We start from the raw sequence: 20,287 nt of genomic DNA, 5'->3' as shown, positions 1-20,287 counted from the left end.
TCCTAGTAGAAAAGGTGATGTTGGCGAAACATCATGAACCGAAACTTTTCCGCCACGCCGCTCATCGAAAGCCTTAGTCAAGCACGTCAAACGTTTCATTGGCAACCTTTTTGCTGGTGTACCATCTAACGCAATATCAGACAAAGATTCTGATGAAGAGCAACTTTCACTGACATGTTCAGCAGCCAGTGTGGCCTGTGCCACCTCTTCCATGGCTTTAGCCATTTGCTTTTTCAATTCAAAGCTCTTTATTTTACCTTCAAGTTCTATACGTCGACGCTCAGATTCCATAGTTAAACGACGTTGTTCATCTTCCAACGTTAAACGACGTTGTTCATCATCCAACGTTAAACGACGTTGTTCAGCTTCAACAAGCAGTTTTTCTTCCTCAATGGCAACTTGTTCCTGAGCATACTTTAGTGCCAGTGATTTTTCATCAACAAGTCTACGTGCACGCGAGCTGTTGGAACGCAAACTTTTTCCAAAGGAACCACAGTTTGTTGAAGCGTTTGATTTCCCTACAGAACCATTTCCCGAGCGCACAACGTCCAGTATTTTAAACAGTTCCTTAGAAACATTGGGCTCCTCGCCTGATTCATCCATTCCAATCAACTATGCACGTTGCGTATTACGTCACAATGTGAACAGATCACAGACGTAACTCAAAACAATGCAGTTTTGACTTTAGTTTTAAATTCAATGTAGGATACAGATCCTTAATTGCCGTGTACTTTTTTATATGCGTGCAATTCTCAACCTTTTATTCCAATTTGCAGTTTCACAGCAAACAGATAAATAAAACTAGAATAAACACGATTTAAAACTAAATGCCTACACGGCTCCACCTTATTCAAATAGAATGCAACTTATCACAGCCAAGAAGGCATTAAAATAACATAGAAATAACTAGATTGCAATGGATACACTAACTCAACATTACAAGCACGCGCACAACCCAAACACAAAATAAGTTTCCGCGCATGAGTGCACCCACAGAAATCATACTCAGTTCTGTCCGTCACACTTGGTATGAGACATTAGTGCCAGAATGCGTGATTATAGGGGTTGAAAATGTCATTGGCGAAACCGCCCAACAAACCGCAACCCGCAACTCGTAAAAATAACCCGCAAATCGATGTTGAGAACCAGCCCAATCGGGCGGGAATATCGCCACCCTGGCAACCCTGTCTGCGCCGTACGATTGTTTCGTTTGTCGGGAAATGAACGCATTGGTTTACTCTTGTTATGAGACATTAGAGCCAGAATGCGTGATTATAGGGGTTGAAAATGTCATTGGCGAAACCGCCCAATAAACCGCAACCCGCAACTCGATGTTGAAAAACAGCCCAATTGGGCGGGAATATCGCCACCCTGGCAACCCTGATTGTCATTCTGGCAGATTCCAAAATTTAGTTTCTGTAAAATTTGTTCCGCATCATTGAGCAGCATTTCACAGCAAAGTTCAGACTATACAATTAAGTTTATTTTGGGTTTATGTCATATCAGGTTACATAATTGTACAAAATATTTGATTTGACAACCCCTTCGCATTCATACCACCACAGAATTCCCACGTATTCCATCAGAATGACCTGAAACACGGGTGTTTTTGCGCTTTTTTGCATTGCCGGTAACGTCACTTTCAATCAAGTGCCAAACCACTTTCCGCTTCATAGGATATTTTTTAAATCTCAGTATTTGTCAAGGATAGAGTGCCGAATAGCGTGAATGTAATAAAAATCAGTAGAGATCCCACGTATTCCATCAGAATGACCTGAAACACGGGTGTTTTTGCATTTTTTTGCATTGCCGGTGGCGTTACTTTCAATCAAGTGCCAAACCACTTTTCGCTTCATAGGATTTTGTTAAGCTCTGTATCTGTCAAGGATAAAGTGCAGAATAGCGCGAAAGTAATAAAAATCGGAAGAGATCCCACGTATTCCATCAGAATGATCTCTGTATTTGTCCAGAATTTATGTCGTCGCAAAATCTAATGAAGTGACCCTCCCGTTATTTTCACACAATCTCATACATTTTCCCTTCTAATCACAATGTGTCACACTTATGAACTTGCAAAGAACGTTTTATTGTGCAATATGCGTCCAATTGTTTTTCCTTCTTTTTGTAGTAAACATAAATGACCGTGAAGGTAATGCTTGTCAAAATACTAGTAAATAGTTGGATTTAACATGTAAGCGCAAGTTCATTATTAAGGCACACGCGCGTTATCTAAGGTACGCGTACAATATGACTAATTATGACACCGATGTCCCAAACAACATAACGAACGTGCTCGTTATTTGAAGCCTGGCCAACAGTATGTCCAAAACAACATAATATACGTTTAGGGTTTGAATGTGAAGTTGCAATATGTCACGATGATAATACTGGCTAATTGCCTTTAAATTGTCCGTTCACCAGTGCACTTGGCTAAGATGCAGGCAGTTGGGTATAATTGTTTATTGATGAAATGTAACTACATAGCATAAAATAAAATGGAATATATTTAGAATCAAACAGAACGGTCAGAAAGGGCGAAAAGCGTTACCGTATAAACATGTAGTCTCGTGATATGCGATATTGTAAGAGAAAGACAGTGGGCTCGTAAATAAAATTTGGGTAAGAAAGCCCCAGCCCATTACGTAGAACTCCCCTAACGATGGAATGCGATGACAAATTTTCATCAATGCAGCCCCCAGCTTTGACATTGTCCCACATGCGGCTTGGTGAGCGTCAATGCAAGTTCTTATCAACGCGATTGCGGGTACATTTTCACCAATCTGTCAAAGGCGGTTTGCATCACACGACCGCAAATTAAATCGAATAACGCTACAAAGTACTTAACCCTGATATTGGGATGTACTTCAATATGTGAAAAGAAGGTCTGAGAAATAATGTTCACAGTATGTTTTACACGCAAAAATGACGATAAAGGTGTGCGCAATGCTAATAATAAGCCTAATGGCGACCATGCACATTCGCAATACAAAAAGGAAAACAAACGAGAGAAAAAATCATTTGTTCAAACCTTACTGGATGATGGAACCAAGCTACCCTGGCAGGCTGTCGATCGATTACCGTATCTATAGTGCTGAGTAAAAGGTTTGATACTTGCTGGACCTATGTTTTCAATGTTTATTACATTGCTTATATGTGTTTTGCATTCCATGGAAACTGATGACGCCCTTTACAAGGCGGAATATAAATCTAAGCAACCTTCGTATTAAAAGGAAGTCAACACAAATGGTTTCATGTACATATTCGCAAGGCTTAGGCGTGTTTACGAAAAGACTAACAAACGAGTTTGGTATGTGTATCAACATACTTTATACAGTGACGTAAATCGAAATTAAACATGCACAATATCGAATCAAGTCAACCAGCATGGGCAATTGACATATTTAATCAAGAAGTGTTGCAAACGATGTTAATGTCGGTATGGAAATAAGGTTAGAATCCGACGATTTCGCCACTACCATTCGTCAATACAAACTCCCAACCGGATAATATTAGGTACCACAAAGGCTATATCGATGGTTGATGAACATGGGAAACTCACCTTGCTGATAATATGATAAGAATCGCAGAAACGTTTCATGATATCGCGTGACAAGACAGGATCATCACAATGCGGAAACCCTCATTTGGCAGCTATGGTATTCGTAGCATGCAATATAAACATTTCCGGTTGTTTGCTTATAATGGTGGATATCGTAAATGCAAATTTTGCCAGGCAATTTGTGCACGAAACAGTGCATCCAGGCCAAAATCTGACTTCTCTAATCGTTGCGATCCTGTACAGCTAATCTGGTGGAACGTTGGGCCTCATTAAAAATCGCAAAAAAAGTGAAAAAGCCTTGGTTTGAAGTCATTCTGATGGAAAACGTGGGATCTTTTTTACTTTCACGCTATTCTTCACTCTATCCTTGACAGATACTGAGATTTAAAAAAATCCTATGAAGCGGAAAGTGGTTTGGCACTTGATTGAAAGTGACGTGACCGGCAATGCAAAAAGGCGCAAAAAGATCCGTATTTCAGGTTATTTTGAATATAAACTTTGGACTTCTACAGAGGTATTGGTACGAAATGATTAAGAAGTGAAATATTTTGAAAAATAGTGCTTACTGGTATGATATATACCCACAATAAACTCCTTTGTATAAGTTAAACCTTCTTGTGCAATGCTGCTCATTGATGCGGAACGCATTTCGTATGCAATAATTTTGGCGTCTGCCAGAATGACAGTAGTCTGATTTAACATAGCAGATTTTTGCATTCACAAGTGCAGATGATCTTGATGCTTGCTGGTTAATCGAATGAGCTCCCACACACTCTGTATGGACAAGACTTTTTTCGTCTTTTCGAAGGGCAGCTTTACCCTTACAGAAATTGTCCAACCCATCTATCCTATCCATACTTTTTGCTGTCCTGTAGTCAGCGCATCTTTTGAAGATGAACAACGGCCCATTAGCAAACACGACAGTGAGCAAAGCCGTTGATTTCTTCGTATACCAGCTAAGCAAACTCTGTTTCCCAGGAAGCTTGATAACGCCTCCCTTTTTGGCCGGCCTATTTGTGACAGCGTCACTCGAACTTGAAGCGTTGTTATGTGTTGTGAGTGCTGTACTAGGTGCGCAGGGGATGTCGACATTGGCTAAAGATGGTGTTGCAAAGTGTCCTATGCTGTAACCTGCATCTTTAGACGACGCCTTCTTACCTTGCACAGACTCCTGACTTGTCTTGCTAATAAGAGATGTAAAAAAACTCTTCAAAGTTGCTGTGACATTCTGACTGACACGTATACTCGTTTATAAAAGCATACGTGTGTGTGACGAATTATGCGGAAAAATTTGTATTTTTTGCGTAACAATTAGCTCTGTGATACATTTGGCCTCATTGTTCAAGAACTTGACCGAAAGGTACCACAAAGTGGAAATATGTGTGCCTGCTAGTGTAAAAGCTAGCACAGTGCCACTCAACAGCTGCACTGATCACACCTTACAGGTCGAAACAGTGCGTACACCCTGTCTGCAGCTTTCTTTGATAATTATGGCTCTCTTGCGCATATAATCGTACTGTAAATAATAAATGATTGCATTAACGTCGTGGTCGTACGAGGTTTACTAGTAGTTTTTTTTATCAATTCGCGACGGATTTTGATGCCAAAGATGGCACCCCGCCCCGGACTTGGCGCCTATGTGACAAATGCATGGCAACATATCAATGAAAATCCTAATATACACAAACTTACCTCGGCAACAATGTTTTGTGAGGTTTCTCCTTCTGTTTGTTGTTCGGCCATTCTTGGATTAGCAGGTGTAGCTTTGTATTGCAAGTACAGTATTAAAATATATCACACATATATACAAGCTGAGTAAACAGAAAAACATGGAACATTTTAGTCTAGATAGAAACATTTTTTAAACCTTGTTCACTTTTTCATTCCGGAAGCAAGCATTGGTTTACAGTGTATGCCATCGTACTTTTAACAGCAAGGACACGCAAGCAGACTTTAGCTTCAGCCATAGCAGCGACTGGGAATTCAATTTGTAAGCCGCACCACTGTTTCGACCGACAACATCTCATTAATGCAGCTGGTGCACCAGACTGCAGCTCTACATGTTTATTGATTAAACTTTGGAAAAAATACGATAGATTGCAATCTTACAAGAAACAAGATACAAGAAAAAAAGCCTTACAAGTTACTAAATATGCTGCCAATCGTCATGTCGGGGACACAATAAGCACTTGTTGCTCATAGATTACAGTAGGTCTGCATGAATACACACTGCCGACAACTCATGACGTCAACGTTGATATTTTCTTAAAATATCATAACGCTTAAACACATTGTTGTATTCTTGAGTCACAAACAATTCAACAAAACGCCAGGCGCAAGTCACAAGACACGTTAATTACACTGCGAACATAAAACACCCTTTCTTGGGTTAACTGTGGGACAGAAAACGACACAATTACACAACGAACTCATGAAGTTGCAATTTAAACATAACTTATATGGAATAATTATTGACCAGTTACAAAAGATTAGCGTCTTGCTGTAGAACTGATTAAATTTCCTACCTGTGGTCTTCGATCAATCTCTACGCACAACCACTTTTTTTTTAATTTTACTTGTTATAAATCTTCCACATCTTGCTTGGTTTAAATTCGAGGACAACTAACATTCGAATGCTGCAACCTATTACGTGAACAAACACGTTGTTCCATGGCAGGTCTGACCTTTGTCGATCCAGGTCACGCGCATTGTTTGCTCACAACAGAGTTGTCTGACAAATGTTGATTGTGAATATAAGGCCCATCTTGGTTTTGGGGGAAGCCTTTATAGAATCGACCAAATCACGCTAAAACAATCTTTTCCTTGATCTTCTACTTGACAAAAGACTGACTTTTATCAATTTTGTTGGCAGTGATAATGTTTGAAACCTTCTGCTTAACATCGTAGCGAATTAAAATTTAATTAAATACTAATATGGACTTAAACGACACAGTGTTAATGGAGAAAACGATGTCGAACTTCGAACCCCTGAAACTGTGCAGGAACGATTCTCTAAGATTTGGTTTCCAATTTTCTAAACAGCACAACCGAGAATCTAGTTCCAGGAATTCGCCTTTGTAAATTTTTCTGTGTTGGTTCGGAAGATGAACTTACTTCCATTACTCACCAATAGAACAAAGTTCATATCAGTTGACGAAAAGCATTTAAGTTTCTTACAAGCAACTCTTTATTATTTCCTAATTTGCATAACGCATTGCTTTAACATAACACGGCGTTTAGCACGCAATCCAATGGTGCACAATGTACGACAAAACAAAGGTTTCTGGTAATTTATGGTGACGTTGCTACAACCTTTAAAACGATGTGTGCCAGTGAAGTTGTTTTTATCAGTATGTTGTGTTTTATTTCCTTGCTCTAGAAATGCGTGTAATTGGGTTGATTAATTGTTTTCTACTTCGAGATTTATCCAAATTCAATTTTTTTTATGATTTTTACCATATTTGTTGCCATAACATTGGTAGTGTTCATTAACACGTGACATTGCTTGGACATTTGGTTAAATTCGTGCTTTAGTCGAGAGACCGACTTTCTTCTCGCCATTGTTAGCATAAAGTCGTCCACGGATGACGAGTTACAGGAATGAAAACTTTGCTCGGCAATTTTTATCACTTCTGGGTTCTCAAACACTTAGGAGCTTTTAGTTTGCTGACAAAGCATACGAAACTTAACACACCGAGTCACCACACACGCCAACACAAAAGGTTCTGTGTTCTGAAAGGACCCGCTATGTGCTTAGTTCATGTTGGTCTGATCCCTGTCAGGCCCTGGTAAATAATTAATTCAGTTAATAATATTATGAAGCTGGTATGACGGCCAAGCAATCAGCTGCACTGATGAGACCTTATAGGTCGAAACAGTCGCCATCTGTATGCAGCTTACACAATTCATATTATTGGCTCCACTTTGCTTATCATATTGTTATGTTTGTCATAAACTAAGTGCTGCAGAGTTCATGTGCACAAAAATTATAATTACAATAGATGTTTTGTTCTGATTACATCACTGACACTTACCCTATGAAAAAGTTAAGATCAACAAGTTTGTGGCCAAAATGGCATTTGGAAATTTAACAGAAAATTATGCCACACTTACTCTGCTTTCCAACTATAATCTACACTTCCACAACCGAACATCAATGTGCACACGTCACCGATTTTGTTCTTCAACATTAGACTTTATGTAACTACTCCTATCTGAGAAGTGCAGTTGTTCCTACAAAGCAACAAGAACCTCAACAATACCGCTGCTGAAAGTCTCTTGTCTAAAGTCGTTTCAAGCTACAGCAAACAGATGTCCTCATGTAACGAGGTCGTTAAAGTTGCCAATGAAAGAAATTTATGCTGTGTTCCAGACTTAGCAAAGTGAAAGTGAAATTTTGCTACAAAATTGTGGCGATCAAACTACAACCGAACTAGATTTCATATTGCACACAATCTCAGCACCTATTTGATGCGTCAACATTTCCTAACAATTGAAACTCGATTGTAAAGTTTTGTGTCATATCTCGTTAGTGGCAGGTTATAATGGTAAGTCGGTCGGTAAGTTCTATCTTCCTGATAATTTACAATGGAGAAAACAAGCGAAAAACCACTTGCCATTGTGACATGTCTAAACTTTTTTCTCTTATTTGTTGGTGGCAACGCTCAATGCTAGAAAACTTGCAAAGATGGCAGGTTTGATACGAACGTGTTTTGCTTTTTATATTTAGTCTGAACGTTAATTTAATCTCATTTTTATCTGGAATTTCAACGATTTTTAGCCATATAGAAAACAATTGATCTGAAGGAATAACTTTTACTCGCGAAAGTTTTGCTGTAGTTTTGAAATAATGGAATAATGACATGTTTGTTACGTCACATCATCTGGTAGTAGTTAAATATAAAACCGACCATTTTATTGACGTAATACATACGTTAATTACATTGGCGTCAAAATGTTTGTCAACGATAGAAGGAATTGAGTTTGGATCTGAAACTAATTTGCATACAATATTTCTCCAATCGATACTCGAACCAAGCGGATTAAAACGTTTATGTAGCGCCATCTAGCGGTACGGCGTGCTCACCGAAACCCGTCTACATATTTTTGTTAAAAAAGTCATAAAATGTTGCAAACAACATAAGCATGAAGCGTCAAATCTTATCGACGCCCGAACCACACAAGAAAACAACTCACGTTACAGTAAGTCAACATCAAGGTATTTTGTTGCCAGCTTTTGTCAATCGATGACATAGTGACGTCACTTTTACCGGAACGATAAACCATTCGCTTTTTTGGTCTCCCAGTATTGTCGAACGTAAATCAGTCGTATGAAACCGCGCTGTGTTTTTAACGTTTGACAACTTTAGGTTTAACAACATTTAATATTTTTGTTCCGAAATCGACCTTTTCTAACGCCACTTGTTGTGCGTGACTCAGGTGGAAACTTCACATTTGCAGAATTACAATATAAAATAACCTTGTGCCAAACGCATTTTATGTTAAGAATACATGTTTCGCTCAAAATAAGCATCTTCAGTTCTAAAATAAAACGGAAAACAAAAATAAAATGCTGAAAGATAAATGCTAAAAACTGGCCTAACAAAAGGGCTGCTTGTGGTAACCTCCAAGACACTCTGAGTAGCAATGTCTGTTGACCTACTTGCGTGGTGGAGCGCCAAAGCCGCAAGCATGTGTTGCATGTAGATAAAAACGTTGGGCATATCACGTTATCGCAGGTACTACCATTTTTTGCCACAGAGTAGCATGTAGCCAAATCAGGTCTTTTGTCGAACGTCGCTGGGTGATGTACCTGGAAATGGCGGAGTCGCGCACTTTTGTCTCCCGCTTTATCGGTGTTGAATGTTCTCCACATTTGTTCCACCTGGTGGAGAACTTATTCTTTGTTTGTCCAACGTATTTTTCACGACAAACCCTACAAATCGCCGTATATATTCTATAGCTTGCACAATCCATTTGGTCGTGAAGCTTGATTGTACCAGACGGTGTTTCAATCGACCATGCTGTCAAAGTCTTTAAATGATCCACATAGGCCCACATTTTCACCCTGGCCCTGTGTGGGTTTATTTTAGAACTGAAGATGCTTGTTTTGAGCGAAACATGTATTCTTAACAATAAATGCGTTTGACACAAGGTTATTTTATATTGTAATTCTGCAAACTTTAGGTTTAATTACGAGTTATACTTTTTGTTCAGGACAAACTTGCTGCATTTCGTTCCTTGCTGGTAACTTCTATTCTTCCTTGGTTCGATTTCGCATTTCAACGTACTTTCAATTTGCAATGAAAGAAACCGGTTTGTGACCTTGACAAGGTCGCTTGACTTTGTTCAAATGGATTCGAACTTCGCAACCTCGTTTTTGTGATTTGTTTAAATGAATGGAAATCATATGCGGAGTAAAAACTGAGATGACGTCACGACCGAAAAACAAGTGATCCGTCCTGTCGCAAATTGTTGTTTATACACGTGCCGAATCGTTAATAGCTGATGACGCTGCACGAGAACAAGAGGTGGGTTATGCTGATGAAGCGCTTCTCGCTAACGGTTATCCCCGTTCCTTCTTTGGGCTTAATCGAATCACATCCGAAAGACCGATAGAGGGGTGTGGTGTACAGCATTCCCTGCGGTTGGTGTAGCGGTGTGAACATTGGAAAACTGGCCGTGAGCTGAAAACAAGGTTGAAAGAACACCAAAGGGAAGTAAAAACCATGAGGAGAAAACAGCTCTTTCTCATCATGCGGCCGAAACATGTGCTCTTTTTACCCTGCTGCTTTATTATATTTCATATGTTAGGAGGCAGTTAACTATTAAACATAATGCCCATTGAACTGCATGCTTACTTCATATCTCACCCGAAAGACCGCATGCATGATAAGCTCGATACGAGGGGTGTAGTGTACAGCATTCCCTGCGGTGGGTGCAGTGGCTTGTGTACATTGAGGAAACTGGCCGTGGGTTGAGAACAAGGTTGAAAGAACGTCAACGGGACGTGAACAAACATGAGGAGAAAACGGTTCTCTCTCATCAAGCAAAACACAAGTTTGCACATAAATCAGAATACAATGACTACCTAAAAACATCAAATATAACTGTAGCACCCTGATATTACCAATTCTGACGTTTTTTGTACAAGGTATGTATCGAGATGGCAAAACTTGTAAATTTGAACGAAAGCATACACAAAGCAGCTAGTGTTGAAGTGGCTTCATATATAGGCGAACATTTGAAATCTATCCAACTCCAACTTAGTATGTAGAGTCCAAGTTTTTAATGCACTGCACTGTATACAGTCTTCAGCCTTCTGTTTTCCTGTAAGCCTTGTGCAAAATCTTACCGTGTGCTAACTTAATGCAGCTGCAATCAAACATTTCAGACAGTACACGAAAAGTGTTTCTGCTATTGCTATATTTAGTTCAGAGCTACACATATTGTTCCCAAAGTTAATAAATTTAGAAAAGGTCGAGTTCCTTCAGCTCGTAAACAACTAACATCAAAGGTAATTAAACTATAAAATGATCACAACTTTCAACGTTTATACTTTTAACGTTTAAATACCACATACCCGTATTTTTATTAAAAAAAGTTTTGCGTGAAGGGAATTCCCAACTTCTCTGTTATAAAGAAAGTCGGCACGTCAAAAAAGCAACTGGATATACTTTGGGGTCAAATTTAGGGTTAAAAAAGCAGTGAGTCGCATGCTGTTGTCATTGCGATTTTCAGCGTGCTGGTTGCGGTTTTAATGCATTTTAGACGCTTTACACAGGGACGACTTATTTTTATCTGACGTGCATCAGTGATTCTGAACCTTCTTGCACCGGTATTCATTTTTCCTATAAGATACAACCTTAAAATGGCGCTGATATAATTGGTTGAAGTTTCCAATCCAGGCAAAAAAATCTTCGTTTAAAACACTCAAGTAAAATGGAAGCAGTGATCGTAACAACGAATAGACGGATTGTCAACTTCGAACTACATAAAAAGTTCTCTTCTTTGGGCCACAAATGTAGTTGCCTTCATAATTTCGTGAAGCGTATTGTAGCACCACGCATAGTTCCCTGACCTAACGCTGACCACACGAATGTTTCCCAACCTAATTCTTCACACATTTGGAACACAGACGGACCGAAGGCTGCAGACGGTGTTAGGCTTTCCGGCAGAAATCGCACAACCTTCTGGCATACTCCCGTCGACTAACCTTTTTTTCACTGTAACTTATTAAATACCCGTTCGCACTTTACTCCGTCAATTCTTTGTCATTTACTCTGCCACCCAACTATAGTCTCGGTCACTTAACAACTGGTACGCAGTAGAAGTTACTCGCTTAGTCAATAACGCGCTTTTAACAATTTAGTTACGCCGGTCTGATTTTGCAAACGTGTGTTTCTATTATTAAATAAATCTGCTCTTGGTACGCTGCAGTACACCTATTACAAGGCTGTTTTCATTTCTCTTCTTTTGTGACACAGATTAGTTTTGGCTTTTAGTTTGCCGCAAATTTCACCGCGTCATTTGATTTGCAGACCTTAGCGCGACACGCGACGTACGAAACGCGACATTTTGTTATTTGCCGGGCGGTGATTCCCCAAAACATTTAAGAAAAGCAAACAATGTTGTTTGTGTTGCGTCATAAATTAACGCCTGCAATTGTAGCGAGGTGCAGTAAATTTACACCGAAAAGAGGTTTGCACAAGATGGCGGAACAGGACGATCAATACGAGGAAGCGGTTAGAACTCTCAATCAACTGCAAGTGCAACATATGATGACTGTCAGCAAAAAATATGAAGGGTTAGGTCTGATTGCCATGAGGAGCTTTTTAAACCGCATCAACGTCACAGAACGTGACCTAAATGAGTTGAATGTGATTCATGTGGCTGGAACCAAAGGCAAGGGATCAACATGTGCATTTGTGGAGAGCATTTTGAGACACCACGGTGTCAAAACTGGATTTTTCAGTTCGCCACATTTAATTGAAGTTCGAGAAAGATTTCGAATTAGCGGAAAACCGATTTCGAGAGAACTGTTCACAAGTTATTTTTGGAAGGTTTACAACCTTCTAGAAGTTGATAAAGAAAAGTACGGCGTCACATTTCCTTCTTACTTTTACTTCCTCACTGTCATGGGATTTTATGTTTTCAAACATGAAAATGTACAAGCTACTGTTGTTGAAGTTGGCATTGGGGGGACGTACGACTGCACAAATGTCCTTCCCAGTCCAACAGTTTGCGGAGTTTCATCACTGGGCATCGATCACTGTGACTTGCTTGGAAACACAATCCACTCCATAGCTGGGCATAAAGGTGGAATATTTAAACCTGGCGTTCCAGCTTTTACTGTTCTCCAGCCAGAAGATGGGTTGGAAGTTTTGGAACAACAAGCTGAACACAAAAATACATCTTTAACAATAGCACCTCCATTTGAATCGTACAACTTGAAAAAAGACTTTGACCTTGGACTTTCTGGAGAACACCAGAAGGTCAATGCATCTCTTGCTGTGCATTTAGCAAACTGTTGGATGGAAACACATTTAAATTCCAGTACTTTTTACAACAACACTTTAAACCAAAATACAATCAGGGGTCTTCAAAACTGCAGGTGGAACGGCAGAGCACAAATAATTAAATTTGATTCAATTACATTTTACTTGGACGGAGCTCACACAATGAGAAGCATACGATGTGGGGCAAACTGGTACCAGCAGGAAACGACAGCTGAAGCTGAAAGGTTAAAAATGCCATGCACCAAAATTTTGCTGTTTAACGTAACAAAAAAACGTGATGCCTATACTTTCCTCTCCACATTACTTCAGTGTGGATTTTCAAGTGCTGTCTTTGCACCAAACATTGCAACCCTTTTGCCTTCACATGTAAACGACCAAACCAATCTTGCTTGTCCAGTTGAATCAGGAATTGCACAAGTTTTACAAAATCAGGATGAGTGGAAAACACTTTGTGACATGAACTGTGAGTCAATAGTTGCACAGCGATCTCCAGTGTTTCCATGTATTGCCGATGCAATTGCTTGGATGTCGAAAGGTCGCAACGAGAAAGTGAACAACCTGGCAAAGTCGCTGTGTGTAGAGGCAGCATGTCCTGATTACTCATGCGGAACACACCACCTGCAGGTTTTAGTTACCGGAAGTTTATATTTGGTTGGTGGTTGCTTGAGAGTTCTAAAGCCTAACTTAAATGATTAATTTTGTTGTTTGAAGGCAATTTGGTTATGCCCTGTCTAGAATGATTATTTTAACCATGTATGCAAGAGTCAAAGCTTTTTTTTATCAGCACTCATTCAGTTGTTCTTCAAACTGGCTCATTTTGTTATGTTTGTTCTTTCCCTTCATGCTTATTAGACAAAAATCACATAATGGCTTTAAATTGATAGAAAAAACATGATAATTTATGTGGGCTTGCTTGCAACAAATGCATTGTAGCAGTGGTGTTTAATCTGATAAACACTGTAAAGAGCTCAAATATTGTATTAGAAAAAATAACACTTGCTAATATTGTAACTACATAACAGCCTATTTTATTGTATTATTGTTAAATTATGTCCCATTGAACACAATATTTTTATACTCTTTCCGGTTTATTTATAAATATTGCAACAATATAAAACATTGTGTAAGCTGCATACAAATAACCACTGTTTCAACCTATAACGTCTCATCTGGATATGAAACATGTTTGGTTTCAGATTGGATTTTGACTCGTTTCGTAAATATTGATGGTTTTTAATTTGTGTTTTATTGTAATACAGCTTCATTTGTTATTAAAATAGTCATGCAAACAAGTTTGTTACTGGAAGTCTCAATAGCAAGTTCAGTAACCCAGGTAGTTTGGTGGCCGAAGAACTAATTCTGGGACGTATATTATAGCACATTTCTATGGTACAACAGAACTGCTTGTGCTCCAACACGAAAGTTAAGTAAAAAATCAGAGTAGATTACGGTATATGACGTTTTCTTATCATTCTGGTTTTTGGGGAGAATGCACTTCTGTCGATCCCGGATTTTGACGATTGATATTCGACTAAAGTTAATTGACTTCTTGTAGCTCAAACAACAATTTCTGATAAATAGAGTTATCAAAATAACGTTTACCCACTGCAGATTGTGAGGTTGATGGTTTCACATTTAACGTCAAGACATCAAATCCAATGTTAGCCTGGAGCAACACCAGGTGTTAAACTCAAAACTTAAACAACTGCGTTGGTGCAAAATTGATATTTTGTAACCGGGGTTGTAAGTTTTGAATGTTTTGCTCGATGCTATTATGACTGAAACTACGTCTGCTTGCACACTTTTATTTTGTTGATGTTTTATTTTGTTAGAAATACAACAAGAATCGCTGTCAGAAGAACCACCAAAATCACAGAACTAAGGAAATTGGGCTGTGTTGGTGTTTCGACATATCAGGTCTTATTAGTGCAGCTGGTGATTGTGGCACTGTGCTGGGTTTTACACTAGCAGGCACACAGATTTTCACTTGGTACCTTTCGGTCAACTTCGATCTGATGGCTACCAAGTCTTGGGACCAAAACAACAGAGACGAACCACCGTGGAGCGCACTATAAACAAACAACTCCTTGGTATCCGATAGTGATATCGACTCGGCTATTACCCAAATCATACTTGTACAATATAACATCACGGTGTTGTATATTGTGGTCAGTGAGTCATCGGGCTGACTTGTCGGGCGCACTTTAAACCAAGATATGCCTCAGGTAAGTTACAACGTCACTGTGTTGTCCTGGTTACTAAAACGTATTTTGTACAAATTTGACACACTTTTGTTTCTGTTTAAGTTTTATTTTCAAGTGGAATTGGCGTTTTCATCGAATTTGTTTCTCTCCTTATTTCTGCAGAGAGATGTCTTCCGGTCCCACCGCCAAAGGAACAAATCGTTGCATGCAAAAATGCATTTGACAGTAATTGCATAATAATTTTCCTGTAAATAACGGTTAGAATCAGATTTAACTGTGACCAGAGCAAGTCATTGAAAGTGTAATGTCGCGTCTATTAGGCCTAAACAACATTCAACTTACCAATGTTTTGGAAAACACCGCAATTCAGGTCGCAGAAGAAATTACAACATTCCTACAAAAGAAAAGATAAAGTTTTTTATGCAGACATTATTTTTTACCTGATCAAGAGCTAAAATCACATATAAAAGTTTATCCAGTGCGTTTACCAATATGTCTGCGTTATACCTGGAAACTTATTCCACTGATGCAATAAACTGATTAATTGCGAGATACAAATTAGTTTACCCACCGATGCTTGCGCTGCCAGAAGAACCACTAAAATCACTGAAGTAAGAAACTTGTTCATATTCTTCATCTCCCAGCAAACCTTGAAATAACTGTGGTCAGAATAATAGAAGTGTTTCTGTAAACTATATTATATATATTTGCCAATGCCTTTTTCTTGCGAAGCAAAGTTGGTCATATTGTGGTCAGTGAGTCATCGGGCTGACTTTTGGGCGCACTTTAAACCAGGATATGCCTTAGGTAAGTTTCGTTGTTAGTTTGTGTGTGGGAGATTCCTGTTAAATTATTTGCTGCAAAACTTTCCCAACCTGGGCTTGCGTCTTTCCCATTGTTTTGCAACAACATAATGACGTTTGTTCAAATGTGACGTAAGACAATGATATCAAAGCAGTAATGAACTGTTAGTGTGAAATAACAACTATTCGATTTTTAGCAAGTGGAATATTGTTAGAATGTTTGGAGGAACTGCTTTTACCGCTGTGACAAAACCCATTACCAATACTTTTTGCACAAGAGCAACTTGCCGTTGCAAATGTGGTGTTTTTGTTTGAAAATAAATTGTCATATTTTTCTCCGTGGTTTAAAGTTGGAAATTTTCAATCATTTCCGCTTTGTGGAAGCGACTTAAAATAGAAGAATTTGTGTGGTGCGAACTAAATGGCTGTTGTACCTGTGGTAATCTTTTTTTTGATTTCGTTCTCATGTGAAGACATAGGAACTGCAATTTGCCAGCGGCTGTCAGGTTGGACGATTTCAAATTTTTTTGCTTCTTTAGAATTAAAAGAAAACCGCATCTGATATGGGGGTTTGCAGACTTCTTCATGAAATGATCCAGTGACCACAAAATGTTTGGTAAGTGAGTGAGATTTATTAGCAAGTGTATCTTACATAAACCTTCTTTCAGTTTTGTGACAGTAGTAAACATAACGCAGTCATATTTATGGACAAATAATCACTGGCATTTAACTTTCATCATTGTTGCTTTAATTCCACCCCAACTGTTTTTCCAATCCCACCAACTGATGGTGTCTCCATCTGTTGTGGAAGTTGGCGTCCATCGACTGTTAAGTTGGGCATTAGCACAGAATCCGTACCACCACGGACCACCTCGACTTCGCACACAACCAGTGTAATCCCTGTAATTGTAGACAGCTTGTAACTCAGTTATGCAACTTCACGTGGTATTTAATCCTTACCTATCTCTGGTCACAAACTTCCTGTTGTTTAAGTTATATAAAGTCATGCTGTCGCTCGCGTTGCCAGAATAGCCAGAATATCGTATGCGGTATGAACTCGTTTCGGCACCAATGCGAAACTTGCTGCAAAACATAATACGAGATTGTATTGTTGTAATGACTCTTTATGTGTGTGTTCGCTTTTGAAGTGTGATCAACTACCGAACACACACATGGCGTTGAGGTTGTTTGCTTATTATGACGGGAGTTCCCCGAAAGAGACAGCCATTCGCATATTAGTAAAAGTGAAACTCAAAATACTACAACTCCCTGTAATGTTTGTTTAATTTTTTTGATATGCAACTGTTTTGCTACCAGTGAAAAGCTAGCAACACTGTCGAAAACCTATAGTATGGAATGATAGTTGATTTAAGATTACGAATACCCACATGTACTCAGCATACGCGTGGCTGTTCTCATAATCCCAAAGATCAACTCGGAGCCGACACCGTGTGGAGGAACTGATAAACTGATGTAACTTTTCCAATCCTGCAGCAAAACGGAATATTTCAACACAATACAAAAGTTGTAACTTCAAGGCAGTTGTATTTGTTAATTAATTTATTTGTTCAACTGCCATTGTTGTAACAATAATATAAAAGCGATACGAATATATTGTTGTGATACAAACCCATCCAAAATTCTGACGATAGATTTCCAAACCCGTTTCTGTAATCCACCCAAACTCTGTTGAAATCAACCGAGCCATCGAAGCGGTGTTGAAACATCTATTGGTAAACACAGCAGTAGAATAAACTGTTACTGACGCTGCCAGGCATATTTTATTGCTCAATACTTCTGGCAAACTTTATTTTATCGACGTTTCTTAACGTTTCGGCTGTTATGCAACAACCTTCATCAGGAGGTATTAAATGTAAATTAAGCAACGTGGACAAAGTTGAGGCACATAACCAAAGAAAAAACGCTGCAATAGAAAAGAAGAAGTGAAAAAAACGATAAGAGATGGGTGAACACCACTGCACTGTATACTTATCATTAACCACACGAGTTATCAAGGTTTTTGGAATGCGCGATGTCTATCGGAAGAATTACCTAGCAGGTGTCGGTACACCGGTGGAAACAGAGTTTGCTTTTTGTCATTGAGTGATGACGCATGCGTATTAATGTTCAATGACTCCAAAAACATCCTCTTGTGCCTGTCGGACTCGCGTTACCTCCTGATGAAGGCTGCTGCATAACAGCCAAAACGCCAAGTAACGTAGAGAAAATAAAGTTTGCCAGAAGAGCAATATTCAGCAACAGCAGTAGAATTCAACGAGAACTTGGTTTGTTTACATGTCAACATTACACTAGAACAATACAACCATGTAAAAAACTGAGCAACTTTGTAAGAAATGAAATCGTGGTAACTAATATACAATACAATTTTTTTGTGACATTGTTTTTTGTTGATGGTTGTTGTACCTTAAATTTGTTACACCTTAAATACGTACCGTAGTGGTACGGAGTGTGTTAATTTTGTGTCACTGTGGTTTAAGTTACTGTTATGCATTGAGAAGTGTTTTGCGTCAGGTGCATGTTAGACAAGGTTTTGCTTGATTGTTAACATTAATTTACTTGTTTTTTATTCTTTTTGCATAGGATTTTATTTGAATAAGAGAATATGATAAAAGATATATTTTACCCTCCAGCCATCATCGCAGTAAACTTCTTCACCAGATGTTAGAAACTGACGACCTAGAACTTTGGAAGTTTTGCAGGAAGTTGCAGTGGATGTTGTGGTGGGATGGAGTTCAAGGTCATCAGGTCCTGTCGCTGGAATGGCAAACTTACAAGCTGATTTGTTAATTAAAAGCGCAATACCATGTAAGCGAATGATACCGCATTAGACATATTTAGGATTATACTACAGTCTGAACATAGATTGATCATCTTAACTGTTTGAACTTTGATTGAGAAGGATTTCGGCTTGTTCCAACCTTTGAAGAAGCACTACAAACAAAACTTCAATTTATTTCTGCTATGCAAATGAACATTTGAGCGTTTCATGTATTCGAAAAATAACACAGAAGTTATCGTTCAAATGCATGATTTTAGATAATTTTTGTCTTTTGCGCTGTGCAACTAACAAAAATAAACAACATTTATTCCGAATACATTTAATTACAGACAGCTCGCTATGAAAGTTTCACACAATTTTTGTATTGAAATATTTAGGCAATATTTATCTTGTGATTCTTCTTTTACTTTGAAGTGTTTGGTTGAATGCAGCTGAATTTTCTCTCACCAACTCTGAGAAAATAACAGACGTGTTAAAAATAATTACTCTCCAAAAACATACTGTATCATGCAACACTTGGAGCATGAAGGCATGCCAAAATACATATTGCTCACGCTTTTGCTGTTGATTTACATGGAAACAATTTTTAACATACCTTGGATTAGAGTGACCAACTTGTCACGGTCAGCTAATGGTCCTTGGGTTCCTTTTTTTCCACGCGGGCCGCGGGGACCTCTTTTACCAGGTCGTCCAACATCACCTTTTGCCCCTTTTAAATTGTTTGGTCGTTCATCTGTTTCTTGCCCGTCACAAACAGATACCACCCTGCAAACTTGCTGTTGCTGTTGTGACAGCTCAAGTTGCAAAACCAACAACATTACAAAAAAACTCAAAACAACGACTCTAACCATAATTAATGTTGCAGTTTTCAATCCGTCTGCAAAATAAAGTGATTTAAAATCACGTAAAACCTCATCACACCACGTGTTCAAAGCCGATGTCAGTGACTTGGTATCGATAACGCTCGCCAAATAACCCGATGTTTGTAGCAAGTGAGAAACAACTCCTCATTCCCCACATGGTGCCTGCAAGCGCTCAATGCTTTTGCAGTCATGCCTTGACCTGGTAAACCTTTGCTCCTGTCGACTGTAATCCGGTGACCGTGTAAGGCAGAATGTTGTATCATGTTGTGTTTGAAACCGATGTCATGTTGCATTTGAAACCGATGTCAGTGACTTGGTATCGATAACGCTCGCCAAATAACCCGATGTTTGTTGACAAGTGAAAAACAACTTCTCATTTCCCACATGGTTCCTGCAAGCACAGGGGAAATATAACAATGTCAAACAAACTTCTCGTCATTACGAAACAGGGATTTCCAGCAATTTCGTGTTTTCATTGTTTTTTCATTCTGACTCTGAAGTCAAATCCCTTAAGATCAGTCAAATAGATTTGTGAGGTTT

At 38.9% G+C, this 20,287-nt stretch overlaps 3 protein-coding genes and 1 long non-coding RNA gene across 4 annotated transcripts in view; 1 reads left to right on the top strand and 3 right to left on the bottom strand.

Moving 5' to 3' along the window:
• Positions 1-5,367, bottom strand: part of LOC145909719 (uncharacterized) — a 40,673-nt gene extending 35,306 nt beyond the window's left edge. The window contains exon 1 of the mRNA XM_082997073.1: positions 5,252-5,367. Within this exon, the coding sequence (XP_082853199.1) occupies positions 5,252-5,302 (51 nt within the window). The 5' untranslated portion in view covers positions 5,303-5,367. The remainder of the gene's footprint in view (positions 1-5,251) is intronic.
• Positions 5,368-12,187: 6,820 nt separating this feature from the next.
• On the top strand, positions 12,188-14,241 carry LOC145908271 (folylpolyglutamate synthase, mitochondrial-like). The gene has a single exon (XM_082995515.1). The coding sequence runs from the start codon at positions 12,271-12,273 to the stop codon at positions 13,771-13,773; it is 1,503 nt and encodes a 500-aa protein (XP_082851641.1). The 5' UTR covers positions 12,188-12,270; the 3' UTR covers positions 13,774-14,241.
• Positions 14,242-15,376: 1,135 nt separating this feature from the next.
• LOC145909217 (uncharacterized) lies at positions 15,377-15,940 on the bottom strand. The gene is made up of 3 exons (XR_014403121.1): positions 15,853-15,940; positions 15,624-15,675; positions 15,377-15,526 (listed from the first exon to the last, which is right to left on the bottom strand). It is a non-coding gene; the product is annotated as an uncharacterized LOC145909217 (long non-coding RNA).
• An 860-nt stretch (positions 15,941-16,800) lies between these two features.
• Positions 16,801-19,702, bottom strand: LOC145909718 (ryncolin-4-like). Its single transcript, XM_082997072.1, has 7 exons — positions 19,480-19,702; positions 19,292-19,336; positions 18,729-18,859; positions 17,715-17,811; positions 17,473-17,572; positions 17,045-17,167; positions 16,801-16,984 (listed from the first exon to the last, which is right to left on the bottom strand). Exons 1-7 carry the CDS (start codon positions 19,700-19,702, stop codon positions 16,801-16,803), a joined length of 903 nt encoding a protein of 300 aa, XP_082853198.1.
• Between the last annotated feature and the right edge of the window lie 585 nt (positions 19,703-20,287).

Source organism: Ascidia mentula, chromosome 7 (genome assembly GCF_947561715.1).
Source record: "Ascidia mentula chromosome 7, kaAscMent1.1, whole genome shotgun sequence".
In the NCBI taxonomy this organism is placed as follows: domain Eukaryota; kingdom Metazoa; phylum Chordata; class Ascidiacea; order Phlebobranchia; family Ascidiidae; genus Ascidia; species Ascidia mentula.
This window is presented reverse-complemented; position numbering and strand designations above follow the sequence as displayed.